The sequence below is a fragment of the Blennius ocellaris genome (assembly GCF_963422515.1).
Source record: "Blennius ocellaris genome assembly, chromosome: 14".
In the NCBI taxonomy this organism is placed as follows: domain Eukaryota; kingdom Metazoa; phylum Chordata; class Actinopteri; order Blenniiformes; family Blenniidae; genus Blennius; species Blennius ocellaris.
In genome coordinates, this window is record NC_137663.1 from 20,560,569 (window position 1) to 20,584,479 (window position 23,911).

At 42.0% G+C, this 23,911-nt stretch overlaps 1 protein-coding gene across 5 annotated transcripts in view; it reads right to left on the reverse strand.

Annotated features, from left to right (window-relative positions):
- Positions 1-4,300: 4,300 nt before the first annotated feature.
- Positions 4,301-23,911, reverse strand: part of LOC308139240 (kinase suppressor of Ras 1-like) — a 28,023-nt gene continuing 8,412 nt past the window's right edge. Inside the window, exons 2-21 of one of the 5 annotated variants that reach the window (XM_080508604.1) lie at positions 21,868-22,008; positions 16,713-16,860; positions 16,125-16,614; positions 13,911-14,092; positions 13,501-13,570; positions 13,293-13,376; positions 13,156-13,217; positions 12,964-13,073; positions 11,315-11,483; positions 11,013-11,054; positions 10,658-10,706; positions 10,507-10,567; positions 9,813-10,121; positions 9,535-9,731; positions 9,345-9,441; positions 8,661-8,794; positions 8,148-8,279; positions 7,862-7,997; positions 7,193-7,326; positions 4,301-5,200 (exon numbers count right to left, since the gene is read on the reverse strand). In XM_080508604.1, the coding sequence (XP_080364730.1) occupies positions 5,191-5,200; positions 7,193-7,326; positions 7,862-7,997; positions 8,148-8,279; positions 8,661-8,794; positions 9,345-9,441; positions 9,535-9,731; positions 9,813-10,121; positions 10,507-10,567; positions 10,658-10,706; positions 11,013-11,054; positions 11,315-11,483; positions 12,964-13,073; positions 13,156-13,217; positions 13,293-13,376; positions 13,501-13,570; positions 13,911-14,092; positions 16,125-16,614; positions 16,713-16,860; positions 21,868-22,008 (2,757 nt within the window). In that variant the 3' untranslated portion in view covers positions 4,301-5,190. Of the gene's footprint in view, positions 5,201-5,862; positions 7,327-7,861; positions 7,998-8,147; positions 8,280-8,660; positions 8,795-9,344; positions 9,442-9,534; positions 9,732-9,812; positions 10,122-10,506; positions 10,594-10,657; positions 10,707-11,012; positions 11,055-11,314; positions 11,484-12,963; positions 13,074-13,155; positions 13,218-13,292; positions 13,377-13,500; positions 13,571-13,910; positions 14,093-16,124; positions 16,615-16,712; positions 16,861-21,867; positions 22,009-23,911 lie in introns of those variants that run through there. The other 4 variants (XM_080508608.1, XM_080508607.1, XM_080508606.1 and 1 more) reach the window with 4 other exon arrangements.

The following is a 23,911-nucleotide window of genomic DNA, read 5'->3' on the forward strand; positions in this document are numbered from 1 at the left end:
GGGAGAAAAAAAAGAACTGATTATAAAAATGACATAAACAGCTGTTTTCTCACAGAAATCACAGCTCAGAGGGTTGGATCGCTTCCTGTTATTTATTTATTTGTAATTCAGGCAGAAAGGTGAAAGCAAGGTGACAGACGTACATGACTGATGATGGTATCGAGAACAATTTGGAATGCTGTTGGCAACAATCACACAAATAACTTTAATTAATCTGTAACCATCTCTATCATCTCCATCGCTTTACAAAATCTGACAGTTGGAATGAGAAAATAGTGTAATGAACCGACAGCAGGTTTTTTTTTCCCTTAACAACCTTTACAAATGTATTGTTCAGTACTTTATCGGGAAAATTAATTTTTAAATTTTTAAAGCTATTCTGCATTTTTGAACAAAAATCTGAAAAAGACCCATTGAAGAAAACATTCCAGCAACATTCAACAACATTCTTTTGTTTTTCATCCAAAATAAACCCGATTGCATTTCCTTTACATGCAAGAAAAATGCACAATGCAACAAACCTCTTTAAATAAACTTAAAAAAAATCTACATTAATGTGATGCTTAGAGGAAACATCAACACTGAAGAAAACAATTGGCTATGTGACAACCTGGAAAGTTTTCTTGTTATTCCTTATTTAAATACTGCATTTGACACTTTATAAGCCCTTGAGGTGAGACTGTAAAATGAGAATTATGCTTTTGTCACACATCAGGTGGCAGTGTTGAGTCACTTTCAGTGTCAATCTATCCTTCAACGTTTTCGCACTTTTGCCTAGTCTGCAGCTATAAAGGGTGGGTAAACCTTATGTAGCTACTTCATATGGAGACGAACCAGACTCAATACACCATCTTGTGGTACAAACTTGTATTGCATGACTAAATGAATTAGCGCAGGACCAAAATATTTGTAATTTTGACTCATAGATATGAGTCGGTCAAAGACGACAATGCTTTTAATAATGGTGAACAGCAAGTTTGGAATCTACTACTTGGCAAACGATATGTAGGACAAAGATTTATGCGTAACCCCAGAAACAAATGATGGAAGATTTATATTAACGTGCCACAGATACTTATCACACAACGCTAAACTACAAGGAAATCAGCTGAGGAGCAGATTTTAAAATTATTCGATAATAAATACACATTAAAAAAAACAATCAAGATGCTGGAATCTGTCCTTGATGCGGGTTTAATGTGGCAGAGTGAAGCATCGTAGAGCTATTTATGTGCGAAAGGAAGTGAAAACAGAAGGAGAGCAGATGACTACATCTCAAAAACCCCACATCGTCCTCTGAGTAATGGAAAGTTCCATTTGTCAGTAATACGTTCTTGGTCTATTCATGGTGTGTGTGTGCGTGTGTGTGTGTGTGTCCCCTCCCCTCCTTTTTTGTTTGGTTGAACTGGTACCTTCATGTCTATAAATAGCTGACTTGCAGGCTGCGGTGGTGGACAGCTTCATTAAGGACAATCCCAAGGTCATCAATAGATGGCTGACAGCTGTAGCGGTGGGCTCAGCAAATGTCAAAATGGCCTCCAGAAAGCTCTCTCTCTCTCTCTCTCTCTCTCTCTCTCTCTCTCTCGCTCTCTTGCTCTCTCTCTCTCTCTCTTACCTGCATTTCACTGGAGAATTGTGTTGATGAATGTGTGCCGGTGTCTATGTGAATTTTTAGACGTGTTACTATCAACACCTCGCAGCTTCACGCATGCTCTAACCTGCCTCTTCTGCACGCCGCCCTCTGAAGTCATCCGGTGACAAACGTGTTAACGGCGAGTCAGAAAATAGAACAAATGGTCTGCTTGTCATTCTGTGGCCCGGCCTCCCGCTGACGGAAACCGCTTCCCCTCGCCGAGCGGCCGGGGCCCATGTGACCCAGTACCAGTTGGAGTCAAAGGGGCTTTTTAGCGGCTCTCCAGAAAACAAGGTCCTGTCTTTTCAACTGGATTGATACCAGCGTGCGCGGATCAATCCGTCATTCTCTTTCAGGAGGAGACACACTCGGCGATAACGCCTCTTCAAGGACCAAATGCAAGCCGCATTTCTCATCTTAGTGACAGCAGCCAAGGCCTTATATCATTAACATTCAAATTATTCAAAAACAGCTTCTTTTTTTTTTTACCTTTTTTTTTGCTTTATGTATCTTGAGAAATCTTTTTTTTTTATATTTTATATAACTTCTGATACATAACTTTTTATATATAAATATCCCATACCATACAGTCTCTTCTGTTAACATTATATTATCTCATTATTTCAGCTGATAAATGTCTCATGTTCGTCTGACTTTTCATCACAAATGTTTGATTATTATTATAGTATTAATATAAATTGTGATAATTGAATATTGGAGAAGTGGTAGGATTTTACTTCTTCTAAACTAGATTCAAACTAGAATGAATGTAAATTGATTTTTTTTTGTATGACACTGACATGTCTGGAACAAATACATAATAAAAACAATATACACTGAAAAGAAAGTCATGTAAGTATATTTTTCTATATTATAATATGAAGTGTTTCAGTATATTCAGCTTTGGTAATGTACCTCATCAATTTGTATAATTTAAGATTTTTTGGCAAATTATTCTTCCATAAGACTTATAGTTAATATACTTATTCATATTTCCTGTTATTTTGATTGTTGCAATTACAGCCCACAATTTCAACCTCCTTCGGGACCAATATGCATCTATTGATGGTTTGAGGCCTTGCTTCCATTTGCATGAGGTTATTTTCTAGTATTTTGCCTCGAAAGCACATCCACACTGGAGACTCAGAGGAAATGGAGGGCAAATGGAGGGCAGTAGAATGATTTGAGAGTTTGGGGGCTGCTTGGTGGAGGGGGGGGGGGGAGTTGTCCCAGATCTGACCACAGCGAATGTAAAAGGTGCACAAATCGTGATAAAGAGCACCGTTCAGTGGGGCTTCGCCTGATGCCGGCGATTACTTTAGGTCTTTATGCCACCTAGAGGAAGAAGAGGACTTTCATCATGTTGCAGTTGGTATGTAATTCAAAAATGAGAACGTGAAGAGATTATTTTCTGCACCTACAGATTTTCTCTCTTAAATTCTTTCTTCTGAACATCTTTTTCTCTTTTTGATCATTCAATACGAGAACCCCAGGATGCTCTTTTCTTCTTTTTGACTCCCATCACACATACAGGTAACAGAAATAGAGTTTGACAGATGAAAGCAGACTGTTTTCTTGTAGACGCCCACAGAACTCCTGGATGGTTCTGTGTGAGAATTTCAATTAAAAAAATTTAAAAAAAAAAAGCATCTGAATGTTTTCATCTGATATTTACATTAAGTGTGGAAACCTCTGAAATTACCATCATGAGGTCTTCCCTTCATCATTTACACGTAAATGTCTTTGTCTGCATCACTTTGCATGGTTTATTACGGCTTCTAAAAAAACCAAATTAACTCCACTTTACTTTTTTAAATCATCCAAACCAATTCAGATTCAGAGGCTAAGACATGAATTAAAACTAATAATTTTAGGGTATATTTACTTTAGTCAAGGAGATAGAGTCATAACATCTCCTCAACCTGCTGCCATTACCACTTTATTCCACGTGGTGGCTGCACTGAGTCCCTTTAGCATTTTTTTTTTTCAGGCACAAGATGAAACAGTAAACATTAACTGAAACCAAACCAGATGGGCTGAGACCTTGTCACAGCCATTAATATTAATATGTGTCCACAGTAGTTGTAATTCACTTCCCCAAATAACCATCAGATTACCTTACTGAAGCCTTTCTGATGTGAGTAGTTTTTCTCCCCCGTTAAATTAGTATTACTCATTTTTTGATTCAACTGGTACGTCTTCAAAATACCAGCTTTGTGACATCTTCATAACCGGGGGCTGACCTGAGACTGAATCAGTCATTAAGTGCAGACAGCTCAGCGAATGTGACATTGCATTAATACTTTGTGCATATTAAGCCACCCTAATCCGAGATAACTTTGATTTTCAACAAGGAGTTAAGTGACTCAACATCTTTTTTAAAGCAGCAACCTTGAACTGCAAAAAGCTTTCATCTTTAAAGCTTTGCTGGAAATCACATTTGATTCTCCCTCTGGTTATTGGTGAGACCAATTGCTATATAAACTGTCCCAGTTTCAGGAAAAAATAAACAAAAATAAACACAGCATTGACTGTGCCGTTACATGACAAGCTTCATTTTATTGTCTCATGGATGAAAACAAAAACTGCGTGTACAGAATGGTTTCGTCACATGCAATACAAAAATATGAATTTGTACAGTAACATAAAAAACATGTATTGGCCCATTCTAAAAAAAAAAAAAAAAAAAAAAGATTTACATTTTGCATTTATACAGTATTTAATACATGAAAAAAATATAAATATATATATTTACACATCTGTAATAGCCATAGCAGTACCTATTCCAAAATCTCCACAATGTATTTTACATACAAAATGTTTGTACAAATATTAGAAGAATCGTGTTTCATTTGCTGTACATTAAATAAAGTATCTACATTACATACCATTGGATTTGCAACACATTACATTTATTGTAATCTTTCACAAAAACACACACACACGCGCACACACACACCCACCAAACGTATTCAAACAAAGTACACTCGTCCGGTCACACAAAACACATAAATACAAGCACGCCAACTGAAGCCGTCACAATCACAAACAGTTTACACAAGCGCACACAAGAGGTACTGTTTTAGGAAGAGATAGGACACTTTTGCGCCGGGTTCCTGATTTCTTCTATTTTTTTTTTTTTTTTTTGCGCAGTGAATGAAACTCACTCAGCTTCTTGAGAAGAAGATCTTTGTAAGTTACTCTTAATCTTTTTAAGGAGCACTTTACACTTCAACGGATGGACATTATCATTATTATTACTAGTGAAAATACCTTCAATCGTGAACAGCATTCATTTCCTGTTTCTTTGTTTGTTTTTCCCATAAACAGTGAATTTTTTTACTCCAAAGTGACAACATACAAGTAATGAGACTGTCCGAGCCCCGAGGCTCTCCTGAGCAGCGAAGAATCATAGAAACACTGCAAATATGTGACGATTTGAATAGGAAACTCACAATAACAACAGAAGAAAACATAAAGAGTTCATGATTTTTTTTTTTTGTTGTTTTTTTTTTTTTGTCCTGTAGACAAAGTGCGTATTGCATCAGCACATGCCGTCACACAACCCTGAAAAGAAAAGAAAAGAAAAGAAAAACTGAGAGGAACAGAGGCAGTAGGTTTGAGATCATCGCTCAAGCAGCCTGTCAAACGCATGTCAAAGCCCCTCGGGGGGGGGGGGGGGGGGCGGGGAGGGAGACGCAGATAAATGAAGCGGTCCGGTTGGTGGTGGGGTCGTTTTTTGTTTGGTTTTTTTTTTCCTTTATGTCCAGCAAGTGTGTATTTCTGTGTGTGCTAGTAGAAAAGGGAGGGGGGGGGGGGGGGGGGGGGAAAGAGCCATGTGGTCAGGACCCCGGAGAGAACGACCACATCGCAGCAGCACAGAGGAGGTGAGCGGGGCCGAGGACGAGGGCAGCCATCAGCAGGACACAGTCACACGCCTCACAGTCCCCACTGACGTTACAGGACGGAAGCCAAAGGAGGGCAAAGAGATATCAGACGAATGGAGGGCAACGGCCTTTGTCCTTCCCCCCCACCCCACACTCATGCCACACCTCAAGTCCACCGATCCGAACCCCCCCCTCTCCCCAACAAGGAAAAATGCAACGGTTAAACATGGAAGATCAGAGTGCGGATTAGTGGAAGCTGCGCCCGTTTTCAGGCAGAGGCAATGCTTTTTGATCAATCCTGTAAGAGTTAAGGATTCAGGAGCATGCAAGGCAGACCCAGGCTTTGTTTTGCATTGCTTATGTTTCAGAGCGACTGCTACAACCTAGATTAGAGAAGAGAAGGAAAGAAAAGAGCAAAGGAAAACACAAACGGTTAGTGAGAGTGTGACAGGCGAACACTGAAATAAGCAGGACGTCACACACACGCGTAGATTAGTGGATAAAAAAAAAAAAAAAGTCAGTTCCAATCAGATATGAGATTTTCTTTTCAAATTTGGTCTTTTTTTTTTTTTCCCCCTTTTTCTTTTTTTTGCAATCAAGCGAGCGTCCCTCCCATCATAATTCCACCCAGCAGTGCAGAACTGGCAAGAAACCATACGAGGATCAATAGCGAAGCCCACCGCTACTGGCAGGAGTCGTGGAGCCAATGTGATAAAGGAGGATGAAAGAGCAAAGTGTGGATGAGAGGCAGGAAACAGAGAGGAAAATGATGCAGAAGGGAAGCTGTAATGAAATTGGGGAAATAATAAGAGGAAGGCAGTTACTTGATATGAAAAAGCTGATGTGAATTTAAAAAGAAATTGAAATAAGAAAAAGAAGGATGGAATCTATTCAGGTGTATGCATCAGATTAGATTCACATAACTAGTATTTCTTTGGTTGGTTTTCATCATTCAAGATTTGTTTTTTCTTTTTTAAATATGGTGCTTCTAACATCTCTGACAGTCCCTCAAGGACAAGTGCAAATGATGATTATTGTAGATTTTCAAAAAATATTATTTTTGCAATCAATAAGTAAAGTAAGTTCTTTTATTTTTAATATTTCAAAACTCGTCTCCTAAAATGAAAGCTTCTAAATGTCCGGACAATGGGTTTCGAACCGGGTATTAGGACTGCAAATAGAACATGCAAATCTAACTTCCTTGTGAACAGAAAATTCAGGTTTGATTATTTATTCCCGTCTTAAGTTTTTGGTGCTCAAAGGTGGCTCCAGCTCAATGTCACACAGACTGCTAAATTGTTTCTCTTTTACTTTCATGCAAAAAACATCAGGAAGCTCTTGTGTGGTTATTTCTCCAGCTGGTGTAATGCTTTAACAATTCAAATGATCTGATGCACATACAGTGACCTTCGTGTTTAAGCACTTAAAATGGAAACGGTATCAATCTAAATCACTGATCATGCAGTTTTGTTAATTTGACATTAGTCGTGTGCCTCTTGTTTTAGAAAATAAAAATTGCTGTGGAGAACAATTTGTGAATGTTTGAAATGGTTTGTCGAGATGAGCTCAACTCGTTTTCAGCCTCATCACACGGAACCAGAAGATACACAGCAACCAACGTGTCTCCACATCCAGTGTCCTCAATGTCCTCCTCCATCTGTGGGATACCTACTCTGCAGACTTCCAGAAGTGTCCGGGGTGGGACAGCCTGCGGTTGAGCTTTGGCAGCTTCTCCAGCATGTCGGCCAGCTGGGTGAAGGTCGGCCTCTCTCTCAGGTCGTACGACCAGCAGGCGGAGAGGATCTCCTGAAGGGAAAAGAAACCCCACGCTTCATTGCATAAGTCCATGTACACACCAATCCAAGGAAAAAAAAAAAGGTGGAAAGAATAGAAACTTTCTGATCAATCAGGACCCGTTTACACGACATTTCATGTGACAACACCAAATCCGTTAAAAAAAATGTTTTTAAAGGCCACGGGAGGGCGCTGTTGCTTTGCTTTGCAATGAAACCACACGGACATGTTCGCAGAGAACATTATGCTATAAACGTGAAGCAAATGGAGAGAACCCGGCATCGGTATGGACTGATGATGCATCGGATGCCATCAGGGGTGAATCTCAACTACAAAACTAGAATACGGACTGCGAGTCATACCACTATAGGTCCGCCATGTTTGTTTACAAGTGGATTTAGCAGAAGGAAGGGGAGGGAGGGGGAGCGATGTGCATGTGAAAAATTTTAACAACAAAACAATCTGTAGCGTAAAAACCATCAGGGTCACCAACAGGTAAGACGGCGCGCAGGCCTTCATAACTTGACTTCCTCGTGTTGGCACTTACCGTGACCTCTTTGCCCAGGCTGATCTCCGCCAAAACCTTCTTGATGCCCTCGCCGCTGCCCACCTGCCAAATGGTCGCTTCCACAGGCTGGTTGGTGATCGGCCAGTCCCTCGCTTGGAGCTCGTACCAAATCGTACTTGAAAGAAGGACAGAGAGCAACACTTTAATCCTGCCAAACCATCAACTTCCTGATCGGGTAATACGAGAAAGTTCTCTTGTCATTGTAATGCGTATTAGAAAGTGAAAGTACACAAACGAACGAATGATGCGCGTGTGAGGAACTCACCCAAAGGCGTACACGTCTGCCGCAGTGGAGAAAGGCAGGCGGTCCTCGTTGTTACCTGGACTCATCCGGCGTACGATCTCTGGCGCGAGATAACAAATCCAGCCGTGTGGAAGCTTAAGTTTATTCTCACGCCTGAGAAGAATAAAAAAAATGGTAATAGATCAAATGGAGTAGAAAACCTGAGTGGAAAGATGCATTAACTAGAGTGGAAAATGCATTAAGTGAACGCAGTCCTTATCCTGTGTATAAAACAGGCTGTTTACGAAGACAGAGACAAAAGGAAGTTTAAAATTAGAAAGCTGCATGCTGAAACTGGATTAGAAAAAGAATGAGCAGGAAATGACTTTTTCTTACAACCCAGGGTTTCTATGTCCACCGACCTAGAAAGCGCTGGACGACCACCAGGCACCTCAGGACTTGTGATTAATCACTGGAGCTCCTCAGGTGAAAACCAGTGTGCTGCACTTTAGCTGAGGTTGTGGGGGTTTTTTTTGTGGTTTTTTTTGGTCTTACCTTCCCTCCTGAACCACTCCGGAGATCCCGAACAGCCCGAAGTCTGTGATCACGACTTTATTGGTGTCATGAAAAACGTTCTTGGACTTCAAGTCTTTGTGAACGATGCCTTTGGCGTGCAGATAGCCCATTCCCTGTTGCAGAAGGAAAGCAGTCTGTACCAAGGCATGCGCGGAAGACATGTTCATGTGTATTTTGCTTTTAGCCAACGAGAAGATGTTGGGTAATTCCTAGATATGGATGGAAATATCCTCAGATTCAAGCTGAAAGGTTAAATTTAAACACATTTATTATGTCCAAAGTTGGTCACTAGTAGTTTTTAGTACTATATCTGTGTGGACTTTGTATTTTGTCAATGTGCTGATTTCTCTAGATCCTCTATTTTCCTGGCACACTCCAAAGACAAGCATACAAAACACATACTTCAGGTTTTGTCAAAAGAGGATTCTCACACATTAGTTTTGTTAATATATTCTACTGGTGCAGGTTTAGTACTACTGACAAAGTGGACTGGGTCTATGTCTTTCTACAGCTTCTTCCTCTGAGCCATGAAGTTTTATCAGAGGACCGTTTTCTCATTAAGCAGATTAATATGTGTCAAGATAAGCTTTTTTTTAGGGTTAGAACTGAATCACTATGATGTGCAGAAACCAAAAGGCAAAAAAAAAAAAGAAAAGAAAATACCTTTACAATCTCTTGAGCGATTTGTCTCGTCTTATTAATGTCCAAAGTGTTTTTGGTGTCTCGAACAACCGAATACAACGTCCTTCCTTTGCAAAAACTGCAGAGAAGACAGACGGAGCGATTATTTCAAAGGCAACACGTGCAGGTTAAACCGATTTGTAAGCGGGTCTGTTAATGTGCCCGGTCTCACCTGGTAATGATGGCCAGGTGAGGTGGGGCCATGCAGGCTCCCATGAAGAGGACGACGTTCTCGTGCCTGGTCTGCCTGTAGTTCATCACTTCCTTCTTAAAGAGCTTCAGATGGTCCTGGTTGTTCCCGTCGATCTCCAGGAGCCGGATGGCCACCTCGCCGTGCCACCGGCCTTTGTGTACTTTCCCCCAACGGCCCTGAACGGACAACAAAGCAAAGACTCAGTCGGGACCGCCGGAGAGACACGCCTCCCGCGGTGCGCGGTCTGGTCCGCTCACCTTCCCGATGAGCTCCCCGAGGTCCAGCTGCTCGAACGGGATGTCCCACTCCTGCAGGTACACGCTGGTCTGACTTGGCTTGCGGGAGATGGGACCCTTCCACTGGTTCCCCCGAGAGTTGGGCAAGTCGTCCAGCTCGTCGCACTCGCCGTCCGAGCCCATGTTCATCCTGATCTCCTCCCTGTCGTCGTCGTCGTCGTCGTCGTCCTCGTCGTCTTCCGCTTCATCCTCGTTGTCTTCGTCGTCTTCGTCGTTCTCCTCCTCCGCCTCGGGTTCTTCGTCTTCAACCTCGATTTCCTCCTCTCCTTCCTGCAAGAGAGCAGCAATGAGTTTTCTGGTCTACAATAGATTAATAACCAAGAGCGACGACAACGAACCCGTTTTATAAATTATCATCTTCCTTGTCCTTTTTACATTTATATTCATTTGACTTAAAATGTCAAAAAAACCAGTGTGTATTATTAAATATGAATATCTACACTACACTGCACTAAAAACCCATTTACAGGGATTTATACTATCCCTCATCCTACTTTCTTTGAGAACTGTTTCATCCATAATTCATTTAATGTCTGTTCATTTATTCTGTTCTGACACACTTTAGACCAACAGTTGTGAAGAAAACCTGTAAGGATCACAGAAAATCTGCAAATGTAATAACTAGTACATTTCCAGACTTTGTATTCAACATTACCTCCTCATCCTCGTCTTCTGCCAACTCTGTGTGTATGTCATCCGCCGAATGCTCGATTTCACTGTTGTGAAACATGAAAATGGAAAACTGAGGTGTGGAATCTGGGAAAAGCCAACAATATTAGCCGATTATTATAAAATAAATGTCTTACACAGTGTCTTGGAGGACTTCAGAGTGCAAATGAGCCGGACTGGAAACGTCTGTAAATAGAGGAAAACAGTTAAAAAAATTTTTTTTATCTAATTAAATCTCCACACTTCTTCATGCCCCTTCCTTGTTACGTTTAGGAAACTCAAATGGCATTGCATGCGGAACATGACCACTCATGCAATTTCCCACTACCACCAGCAGATGGTGTCAAAACACTGTGAAGATTCAAGACACAGTAAGAGACGGCAAACAGCAGACATGCAGCAGACAGAAGGGCTACAGGTGATCTGAGGTTTGTGGCGCGGGATGAAGGGACAGAAAGGACGTAGCACGGCACTCTCATACAGTCGACTCACCGGGAAAGATAAACTGCTGTCTATGCTGAAAGTAACAGGCAGCTTTTTCCACAGAAAAAAAAGAGGGGAAACAGACGGCAGGGAGACAATTTTGGTTAGAAAAGCTTTGAACTGAGAGATCCTATGAAGACAAACTTCAGTTAACGTCATAATGTGAAGTGAAAAGAGAAGTGTGTGAGTATAATATCTGTATCATGAGGAGAAAACAAGGGTACGATGCTAGCATGCATATTTCACTATGTATATTGCATGTCTATAACTGTAGAATTAAATGTGTAGTTCACCCCCCCCCTCCAGCTTACCTGGGAAATTGAATCGGCTGTCCCTGTGGCCTTTCGGGGAAGGGTTGGGCGGCGGCGTGGCGCTGGGCGGGTTGCTCTGCTGGAAGGGTGCCGGGGAGGAAGGCGTGGACGAGGTGGTGGAGGACGGATTGCTGCTGGAGTCCAGCTGGTTCAATACTGGAGGATGATCCTGTTGGGGCAGGTGGGGTGGGGGGGGGTCGGGGTGCAAACAATGCTAATGAGTGGTAGTTGTGGTTCAAGCGTTGAAGAGGGTCAACTTCTAATCTTAATCCTTATTTTCACCGGTCCCTGTGTAAACGTGGCGCACAAGCACTTAGCCCTGCAGCTGCCCACTATTGGTGAGCGTAAATGAATGTGTGAACATGACTTCCGCACCACATCACCCTCCAAAGAATTGTAAGTGGGGAATCACTACAAAGCATGTCAATACGCAAGAATAAGCGTCTATCCATGCGACTGGGAATTAATGAATGTGGCTAACCTAGGATGAGGCTACATTGTGGAGCCGCAGTCACTGCTCTCAGTGAGAATTCAGCTTTCCACTGCATGTGTGCGGGTTCTTCCCAGTTACTCCGGTTTCTACATACAGTCCAAAAACATGCAGGAGCTTAATGAACTAAGCTAAACTAAGTGGATGGCAGCACGGTGGAGAGGTGGTTAGCGTTTTCACCTTATGGGGAGGTCATGGGTTCAAATCTGGGCTGAGCCTTTCCATGTGGAGTTTGCATGTTTTGATTCCCAGGTTCCTTTGTAACGTCTGAAAACATGCACTGGGCTGATTGTCTTTCTCTCTATTTGTCCTGTGATGGACTGGTGACCTTAACAGGGCGAACGCTGCACTAGCCTCCAGTGAGCTGGGATCAGATTTAGACCCCTGTGACCCTGAAATGGACTGTGGAACCAGGAATTAAGCCGTTGTTCTAGTAGCAATTATGTAGAAGGATTAAATGCTTGAAATACAACCTGGTCCAGCATTTACCTCCTTCGCTTTGATGCTCACTTTCTGCTTTAATTCAGAGCCGCAGCTCACAGCAGCAGTCGCACTGTGTGGTGTTGCAATTTTGGCATCGGCAGAAGATGATCTCACATTATCCACTCACACTGTATTACATAAGATACCAGGTTTTAGGCCAGAAAAAATTTATAATAAAAAAATGTGTTGTCAATTTCTTATGTGTCAGCTCAAATTTCAAATGAAAAACATGCAATATAAGTAATTCATATTGCTTTGAAATCTTTTGTTTATATTGTTGCAGTCAGGTGTAATTATTATGTAAACCTTGATGATCAGATGCAAAGGTCTGGTGTTAATAAATTAGGACGGCATGTCTTATCTTTGAAAGGTTACGCAAGTGCACATGGATGAAAAATAAAAAGGCAGAAATCAACGAAGACCGACAGCGACGGCGACAGTCTTCATTTTTTGAACCCGAAGGAATATTTTAAATGACTGGAGTTAACCAGAACTCCAAATAGTTGACAATGAATAAAAAGGAAACACAATCAAGTTTAGCAGTTAATATTTTCTCAAAATTAAACATCTGATATGAACACTTATATTGATAAACCAAATGAATACAAATGTTCATTTACAATCGACAAACTCTACAAAGTGTGTAGTGCAATGATGAAACCGTGATACTCAGTACCTTCTTTGTAATAGCCTTTGGTAGTGTGCCGAACTGCGGTGCTTCCGCCGGCCGATCCACCGGGTTGTTGATATCCGAGGGAACCGACTCCGTCCTCCGAATTTTGGCGACTACAGGAGAAACGGTTATTAACCACACGTGTGAGGATTATGATTCCAGTCCAACGTAGCCGAGGGATGGACCCAAACTTACTTGGTATAAAAGAGATTCTGCAGGAAGGAGCTTCCTTTGTGCATTTGTTGTGGCACTTTAATCTGGGCGGAACATACAGATATGAAAAAGATAGAAATCGGAGAAAGGATCCAGTCGACAGAAAGAACTCCACTCACCGACAGTGTTTGCACTTGACTCCAAACATCATGTTCTTCTGGCACACTTGACATGTCTGAGATAACCAAGACTTGGTAGAAAACCTGCGCAACGAGAACTTCAATTAGACAAACAAGTGTGATGGGGTTATACTACTGTTCGTGTATTAACTTGATAACTTGTTAGCTTTACTGTGACACAAGGCTGGAGGGAGTAATAAATCTCTACCTGTGCGTGACCGCGAGGCCGATGTCCCGCCTCACCGCTTGTGGGGAACCGCGATGCACTGCTACATTATCTGTCGACGCACACGGAGACGAGAGATTTGAGGAGAAGGGCGAGAATTTCATTGGCGGTTCTGTTTACATTGATTAAGAGCACTTTTCCCATTTAAAACAGACTCTGATCTCTACAACATACAAAGTGTTGAAAATATCTTGAACACATGAAACTATCATTTTGAAAAGCTCAGAGTATGAAAAGAATTAGTGATCTCTGGTCCCATTAAATCATATTGAAAAAAAAAGGATCAGAAACAAGAGAACCCATAACATTAATTCATTTAAGTAACATTTTTTTGGTTTGTTTTTTACACCAGTCAAACTCAGTATATTTCAACAAGATAAAGAGTGCCTCACTCTTGATTGTGCTGTGCTCCTCCAGCAGGGTGGGCGTTCCAGGTAAGGTGTAGGGTGCTGTGGGGGCGGCTGGAGGGACTCCGGGGGTCCGTGCAGACATGGCAGGATAGCGGGAAGGCGTGTCCTCGCATCCATTTCCATTTACTTGCATATTCAGGAACAGCTTGTTCTTTTTAACACACCTGGAGAGAGGGAAACAAAATCGGCAGCAGCTCCATCATACTGGCTGAAAGAGTGGAATGGACGTGGCTGTTCTGGCTGGCTGCGTGAACGTTACATAATGACTGAAGAGCGGGCACGTTGGGAGCGCTTAAGTAGTACTGGCACGGGATCGCCAGGGTGACATCCTTAACACCCAGACTGGAGTCAGAGGGAGCGAAGCGCCACGCTGTGCCAGTCCTCTGAATTGTGCACACATGCACAGACACACGTGAGGAAGCACAGCTCGGCTAAATCAGACCGGCGACCTTGTTTCAGACTGCTGTTGTAGCATAGCGCACATTATGTACAAAGCCAGGATAAACTACCGGGATCATCTGGGTTGCGCGTTGGATGTTTTGGATCCGTGTCAGCTGTATTTACCTCACCCTTTACCCGTTTTTTTTTTTTTTTTTAAATAATGCTTTCCCAAAACAGGCAGGATATTATGAATAAACACGTGGTGTGCATGTGTGAGTGCATCCAATCACAATGGAGGGCACAAAAAGGAGGAAGTGGAAGGAGAGTGAGATGAAGAGAGTATGTGTGAGAGAGAGAGAGAGAGAGAGAGAGAGAGAGAGAGAGAGAGACAGAGAGACAGAGAGAGAGAGAGAGAGAGAGAGAGAGAGAGAGAGAGAGAGAGAGAGAGACTGTGTTGCCACCTCTGTGCTTTAGACCTAGGAAATACTTCCTGTTTTGACATGACTCATAATCTCTGGGAATCTGTGTGGGGATTAGCCCACAGCAGTCGTACTGCGAGAGGAAAGGAGCAACAGGCAGGATGTGAGAGAGAGAGAGAGCGAGAGAGAGAGAGAACCAATGTGAACATATCAAAGGAAAGCTTTCCTTCTGTCCCGACATGAAAGGCTGCAATGAAAACGAGGCACGTGGGCTGATGTGTGTGTGTGAAGTCATTCTATCAAAATGTCAAATAATAAAAGAGCTCTTTCAAGAGACGGTGATCTGAAATGGGAAAATCAGATCATTTTCAAAGCACATTTGTGGATGTCTCAGAAGATGACTTGATATTTCACTCCGAACAACTTCAAATCGAGGTATACAATACACTATACCCCGAGGTATACCCCACACTATTTGTATGCACAATACAAATGTCACTAGTGTGATATCAACATGAGCCTGAACTACCATCAACTACGCTTTAATACATGATGCATTAATGCTCTGCCCGTCAACCCATAGGTCTGATAGGTGCCCACCAGTATGTGGATCTCAAAGCACAAAGACATTGTCATGTATTTATCATTTTCACAATACTTGACAACTTACATTGTCCCCCTGATGTTAATTCAGTATGTCTTGCGCTGCATAGACATTTTGAAGTGCCAAACCTGTTACCACTTTGTAACACAGGATGATACAGTGAAACACTATAAAGTTAAGTGTGTCAACATGAAAAAGAACGAGGAGGTTGAAACACTTGATCTGTGGTTAAAAGGTCCGGCTATTCTCTGACATATGAATTATCCACTGCAATGGCGACTGCAGATGGTGTGAAATAGTGAGTTTGATCAAGCTGGGTCCAACCTCAAGAAAGTGAATGTCAAACAAGCAACCTTCATACATGATTCACAAATGCATATTAGTATAACTTTCTCGAATATTAACATTTATCTATATTCTGACATTTATGCCATATCTGACTTTACAGATAAGTAAGCTTTTATTTTATTTTTACATGAGTCACACTAGTGACTCATGACCGCTGCAATCCTTCCCTTTTGTACCTTTAAAATAAAAAAGAAAAAGTAACAGCTGCAGTTGGGTGTAATAATAACTGACCAACGTGTGCTGCGTGATTCCAAATGTGATGAAAACTGTGAAGACGTTGCGCACACTCATTTTTCAACCTGCGGCTACTCCTCTCCTGTGACATCTTTCACGGCCGTTAAATGTACGAACGTGTTCTCGCAACATAAAACTGAGGCAATCTGTCAAACTTGTCACAGCCATCTGAGGACTTCCGAGAACGTGAGGCTTCGGTCGGACACCTACTTGTTGGTGGGGGGATCCTCGATGCGGTTGCCCAGCTGGGACTCGTGGCTTTTGCTACGCGTCAGGGTGATGTTGGGGAGGAGGTGGAGCACCTTGCGGGACGGAGGCGGGGGGGTGCAGGGGGGCTTCAATCGATGACGCCGCTTTGAAGGCGGCGTTATGGGCGGGGTGGAGGTGTGTCCGTGGAGGCGGGCCGTGCGAGTCAAGTACATGGGGAACGGATCGGAGAGGGGGCTGTCGCCGTGGAGATGCGACACGAGCGCCTCCGGCGTGGGCGCGGCCGACATGGAGCCCGAGCGGGGATGGGGGAATGTAGCGCTGGGGGTGGAGGGGGTGGAGTGGATGGTGGATGGACGGGCCAGCGGCGAGGGGCTGTGAGCGCGGAGTGGGGTCCCCAGGTTGGAGAGCTGCTCTGCGGTGAGCAGAGAGCCACTGTCCCTCCTGGTGGGCTCAGATAGCCAGGGGCCGCCATCTTCCCTCAGTTCTCCTCCTGTGGGGGGGAAAAAAAAATCAAACCTTCCTCAAAAAAAAAGGCAGACGAGAGAAGAACCAACACAGTGACAAAGGCTCCCGTAGGCAAACACATACCTGATTCAGTGGCACTCTTAAGACAGGAGAGGGCAGCACTGAGTCTGGAGCACTCCTCTGAACTGGACCCCAGCCTTCGCATTGTGTCTCTCACCTGAGCCCCGGTCATCTGCAGCAAGGCGTCCACAGACAACTTCGCCTCCACCGCCTGCACACAACCGACACAAATCAAAAGAGATTATTTCGCTGAATGAGGACAAACGAGAGCAACGTCTGTACACAATGCATCTCCGAGGCATTTGCATCGTAAAAGACGGCTTAAAGTTGTCTACATGTTGCAAATGGATAGTTCAGTTGCAGGTCTTCACACCCTGCAGCAGCTTCATCAGCTTACAATGAGGCTCGGCATTAGACTCTGCATGAAAAGGACGGAATATTAAAGGACCACAGAGGTCGTTTAACCTAGGACTTCACTTGGAAAGCGTGTTCAAATATCTTATTATTGTGTTTATTGAGTTTGCTACAGTCAAGACGTAAAGAAATGTGCCAAAATTCTGCTTCCAGCTCAGCTCAATTTACCATCTTGAGACTAAACACAAAGGAGTACGGGTCAATTCCCAGTTTAAACCGGAACCAATCCAGAGCAGACCCGAACTGGGATCTACAGTAATAATTGAACATTCATATTTTCTCACTGTACTGAAAATTTGGCAACAGACAAATAAGCACAACACCATAATATAAATGCATAGTGCATGTGTCGATCAAACACAAACAATATTAACAAGGCACCCACATGCAACATTACAGAGGCTTTTAAAGTAAAAAAAAACAACATTACGACAGTCCTCAAATCAAAATATACAAAATAAATAAACTTGATTGCTACAGAGGGAAAATAAATATTGCATGCTTACATAATTTGGTGGATCACCTTTTCCTAAATGATAGGCATCATGTTCATTAATCCTAATAAATCTTACATAGAAGAGGAATTTCAGATCTAAAACCAACTCCCATGTGATTACATTTGTGCTCCTATTTCACGTTCCATCCTTGATACAACATTATCCATCTACTTTATAATAGTATCCAACAGCTCAGGTCCACTGGGTTGAAAGACAAGCAAGAGGAAAATATTTCAAATATAGTTTATTTAGTGTTAAATGACGGGCAATAGAAGCAACATCAGCTTTCAATCATACATGGATTTAGTGGATTGGATACTTTGACTATCTTATTCTTCATTTTCCAGGCCGGTGTGGGGATGCAGTACAAACTTATAAATGTAAAATTTAAAAGTATAAATAAACATTTCTACAACTGGCTTTTGTTAGGATATAAACACCTCTAATCTAGCTAAGCAAACTAATGACTATTTTATTATCCAGTAAATATCAACTAATAATAATCAACTAATTGTTATTTACATTGGTCATCTATACAGTTCATTTAAGATAGCAATGAAACATCAAAATCGTATCAGTTTCATCACACCTGTTTAAAATTAAATGCATTGTTGCAGCAGTCATCCAGTAAAAATACAAATAATAAATAAAAAAAATCCACCTACTCCAACATCCGACCATCGATTGACAAAACCCTGACAGTATTCACCAAAGACAAAAGAAATGCCCAAAATATCAATGCGTGGATCACAGACGGAAACGGGAGTGAGCCCAACACGTTAAGGATGTTTTTGCCTATTTTTTTCCTCCACTTTCTTTTAAACGGGGGAAGTACGCAATCACTTATCAGTCAGGTTAAAGCCTCGCTCTGAGAAGGCAAACACTGATCACAAAACTAGGGCAACCTCCCACACGTGTGTGTGTGTGTGTGTGTGTGTGTGTGTGTGTGTGTGTGTGTGTGTGTGTGTGTGTGTGTGTGTGTACACTACAAGCAACGAAACCGACAAACACATACATGCACAGACACAGAAAACACACATGCTGTGGGTCCTCCGCTACTCTCCCACTTTCTTATGCATAACAACATGTCATAAATCGCACCGCGTGCTCGCATGATGGCGACGCCAGCTCCCCCCTTGATACAGTATTAACTAGTATTACTTATTCATGTAAACACAGCAATTAACATCAACTAGTTCTTAAAGCTGTATATTAAACGCAGGGCACTTTGCAGGTCTCTGTATGAGCCATTTAAATATGCAGAATTTGAAGAGGAACATTCTCAATACAAATGAAGAAGTTGTGCTACAATTCCGTCTTATTTCAACGAGGGGGACAATGAAAAGAAGTTTCTCCTCCTCACATGTTGGCCTTGAGGAAAATAGATCGTAATAAATCGAACCGAAGGAAACGCATAAAATTAATTACTCGAGAAAAAGAGTCCAGGAAACATGAGAGCCACATGCTTGTATAACATTATGCAACAGCTCACAGGGAGTGGAAGTAAGAGAGCAGAAACAAACAGAGGTTAAAAAAAAAAATATATATATATATATATATACACACACAACTACAACCATTGTTTTTGGACTATCCATTACATAACATAGCTCTCGTTGTATATAGAGTTGGAGATGCACAGTAGACATACCATTCTAATAATATATGATCTAAATGGGTCATCAGCGTGCCATGACAGCTCTACATCTTCCAGGATATCCCTTTAGGTGAACAAGTCATACACATGCGCGCTCGCTATGCTACCAAAATGACTCTTCTTTTCTCTGACGAAGCTGAATTATCTGAGGGGAAGTTTGCTTTTATAGCGAAAGGCAAACAAGAGCACCGAGCGAGACAGATAAACTGTAAACACAAGACAAATAATCAGATATGGAACGAGGCCATGAAGCAAAACAAAACGCATGTACGAACTCGGAACATATTAAAGAACAACAAGCCAGGGAGGATTGGAAAATAAGCAGGGTCCAGTTGGGCCACAAATCAAAGACAAATGTACAAAGAACTGTGAAAACATACTGTGGCTGACAGGGATTAGACAGTTTACAGCCACACAGGAAGGAGAACCGGTGAGAAACGAAAGAAATCAAACAAAGTTACTACAAAGTGCGAAGTAAAAAGTGCGGTTTCGTAAGATAGCCGAGGATTTTCTGCAATAAAATCGAAACGGCGATCCTGAAGGCCAAACGATAAACCAAAAAGAAAACGACGATGATCAAAAAGTGTTCAAAAGCAGCAACAAAAGATATCGATGAAGAAGTTTTAAATTCAGGACTCGAAAGCAGACACGCATCAAATATCTTCCTCAACCCGGGGCCTCGGTATTGAAGGTCACCTCCCACAGGGCCACCACTGGGAAACCCCGCCACCAGGACCGCTATTATTCAGGTATGATGCTCTATCTGAGTCAAAACCGACTCCCATCTGGCCCGCCAAACTACCAAGCATATTGTAAAAATTTCAAAGTAAATGCAGATTCAAGGGGATTTCTTGACATTTCACTCTATTTTGAACAAAGGTTATTATGACAATGTTTTATCGGTTCGCCACACTTTATGTGGCTAAAAAACCAAAATGTGTTTGACAACCCTGTTGTAAAGCTGTTGACATAAACCAAGTTGTACTGAAATATACTTTTTGCCACTTGAGCTCTCAAATCTGTTGGCGAAAGCACTGGTGGTATTTTTACTATAAGAGGGATCACGCTCACCTATAAAATCTAGACAAAGACAAACTAGTGGGAAGAGTTTCTCCCCTGCATTTTTCACATCCTGCTGGTTGAGACAAAGATTTTCTAAGTCAGTACATGTATAAAAGAATACAACCAGCTCATCTGACAAGTTGCTCTGAAGGATCCTGGAGAGGTTATAGCAAATAGTAGCATGAAGGATAGAATCCAGTTTTGACTATCATGGGAGTTCAAGAACAAACGACATAGATGTTCAACCAATCTGCACAGGATGTGTGGCATTTTATTCCTTTTATTCCACCCTTGTACTGCTAAATACCAGCATAAATGTGCAAGTTGTTTATGTATGAGCTCAGGTTTTTAATGGTTTGCTGTCAAAAGAAGAGTTATCTTTCTTTTGCAGACTATTGTCATATGAGTGTTAAAAAATTCTGATATTGTGAGAGTGGAACTCCAGGGAGGGGTTTGTATTAGCCTTAATTATTGATGTACAAAACATTTAATAGAAGTAAGATCTGTTTCAAATTCACAGTTAACACAAGGGGAGGTGGTTGCGAGTGGTATAAGCCCGGTTCTCCACTCCACGCCCCGGCTCAAAAACGCATAATTAGTTACTAGAGCTGGTCTGCTCGCTAACTGTGGACCAGGATCTGGACTGTACACTCATGGATATCTACATCACATCACATGGCCGGCTTCAGAGGAAGCCAATGAGTAAATTAATGTTATTCTAATTACACTGACTGATGAAACAGAAGCAACAACTTGAAACCGTCTACTCATTTGAGAACTAATCCAATAATACATCGCACTACAATCTGAAGAGTACAAGACAACAACCAAAACTCCACTGAGAACTTATTATGTTTTAATGTCCCCGCTTTAACTGTTCAACTGCAATCCATCTCATCCAGCTGCTGATAATCGATCAATGTTGCCGAGTAGTTTAATGGTGCTGTACCGTTGTATATCCTTGTATGAGGTGCATTATTGGGAAGTATCAATTGAAGACGTAACAGTATAAACACTTTTCTTTTCACTCCATTAATATCCTTTTAATGACTGCTCAGACAAGCCGTTCACTTCTTCCGAACAACCGTGCAGTTTGTTCTCGTGGGAGAAATAATGACTGCCCTTTAGAAGATGAGCTAAATACTAAGAATGAAATAAATCTGATGTATCTCCGGGAACATCCACAAGAGAACCTTGTCAAACACATACCCACTCGCTTTGTTTTGTTAAATTCCTCATGCACTTGCACAAAAACGGCTCTCCGCTCCCAAAGTCATGGCATTAAATCAAACACAGCGGCAGGCTGGGAACTGGACTTCGAGTCATTTGAACTCGGTTTGTATAAAAACAATTACAAGAAGTCCTTCCTTCACGTCGACAGCGGCTTAACTATCGTGACCGTAATAATGAAGTCGGGCCTGTTTTAGAAAGGTATTTCCATGGCCACTGGTGGAGGATTCCTCATGTATATGGGAACGGGGGGGGGGGGGGGGACTGAATACACATAATGATTACACATGAATGTGACACAAACAAAGTCCCTCAGGTCAGACTGATCTGGAACTCGAACAAAAACAACACAACCCACCTCGATGAGCTCCGGCCGCAGGTTGATGGTGCGCAGCCAGTCTCGTAAGTGCGGGTAGCTGTCCAGCGCCTCGGGTCGCTCCGTCTCCGGCACTTTGTGCTTGCACTGCAGCTGTTTACAGATGTATTTCATCAGCTTCACCTGCAGAGAGCAACAGAGAACGGAGCACAGATGGGAGGGGCGGGTTAGAACGGTGTATTCACTGCACTTCATTACACCTGTGAAGGAAGTAAACGTTTTAAATTCGGAGTTGGGAAGTGTGGCGGTTATCATTCCAGCAATACCGGAGCAGAAACAGTACTGTTGCATCATCATGACACACTGACCTCACTAATACTTTCCATCAACAGATGCTCCTCCAATGCAATAAAGCCAGATGCATAAATTACCCCATATTCACTCGCTGTTTTTTTCCACTCTGAACTCAATGCACCTGCAAGCAGTGACTCCAGATGTTTATTTTCCGTCCACCGCGGCACACACACAGCAGCTAATTAGATATAAACTGCTATTATTATACCGAGGAACAATGAGCCGGTCATCTAATGAGAGCATCTGTGGCTCGAGCACAACACATCGGTGCGTTTGGAACAAAGCAGCTTGGTGACATTAAACTTTTCCGTGGCACTCAAGTGTCAAATGACCTGTACATTTTGTAGTAAGATACAAAGGTACAATCACCAATATGGAAAATAGTAATCAACATCAGTGTAATACTACTAAAATGAATTGTGGTCTTTGCAATTCCTATTTATATATCTCAGATTTATGACAAACATAGTTTGTAATTTAAATAGTTTTTTTTTTTTGGCATATATATCAGTATGATTTTGAGGATTAAGCATCTTAAGAAACTGGAAAAGTTCTGGAAAAGACACAAATAAAATGTCTTCAGCTACATTTCTGAAGATATAAAAGATTGCAAGATGTTGCACATCATATCCAGGTGAACTTCAGTTGAAGCTGGACAGTATTTACAGTTTTCCAGTGATCGAACATGGTTTTCTCAGTTAATACATTTAGGAGTGGTGGCACGACCCATCAGTGTACTGAGAAGTTTGACAAAGTTTTCAATCAATCTATCAGTAGAGTGCTATCATCATCACATTTATTTATAAGTTTGACACCTCTTTTACAAAGAAAAAAAAAGAAAACAAAATTACATTCATAAAGAGATCATCAGGAATTGTAGAGGGATAATTAAAAGAAGGTATTTGAAAACACATTTACCTTAAAAACAAGCATATATATATATATATATATATATATATATATATATACACATACACACACACTATGCTATACTATACTACTACACGTTTAGACTCATGTTTTCCTGACACAGGGGTCACAAAAATGGGTCAGTCGAGATCAACATGTTCCTGAACTTTGGCCATCACAACCTCATGGGGTCCAAGAAGAACAAATGAATGTGTTGATTTTGGAGCTTTACTCTCATGATACAATGATTACAAAGTACTGAAAATATGTCACTACAATAGCTACAATAAGGCATCGGGTTTCTACGTGCGTTTCCACATCCTCTCCAGACAGCATTGTACAACGCGTCTACTTTGTGATGGCTCCAGTTGAACAAACCACACACAGACAACACTCCAGTCATCTCCTTAATGCTGCATCTGCTCATCAGCACATTAGCGACTGGAGCCACCGTGTAACCTTTGCTGTAGTGTCTGATGACGCCCGGGCACGTCGGTTAACATCACTACAGAATCCCAAACACTGGCGGCTTTCAAACGATATCACTCTTTCCATGTGGACGATGACACCGGAGACGCACGCTTCTTCATCTACATCTCGACGCGAAGAGACTTTAATTTGATCTTTTCCAAACCAATGTCAAGTGCAGTGGTCCAGTGAGTAAGTATTACAATGAGCGGCGCGGTATTGGTTTGCAGCGGCCCGCATTGTGCAGCTCGCCGTGACTGTATAGAGTGTCCTTATCTCTCAGTCTATCTGTAAGAGTCCATTACAGCAGGCATCACCTTCAGATGAGCCACGCAACACCAGCCAGCTCTCGACC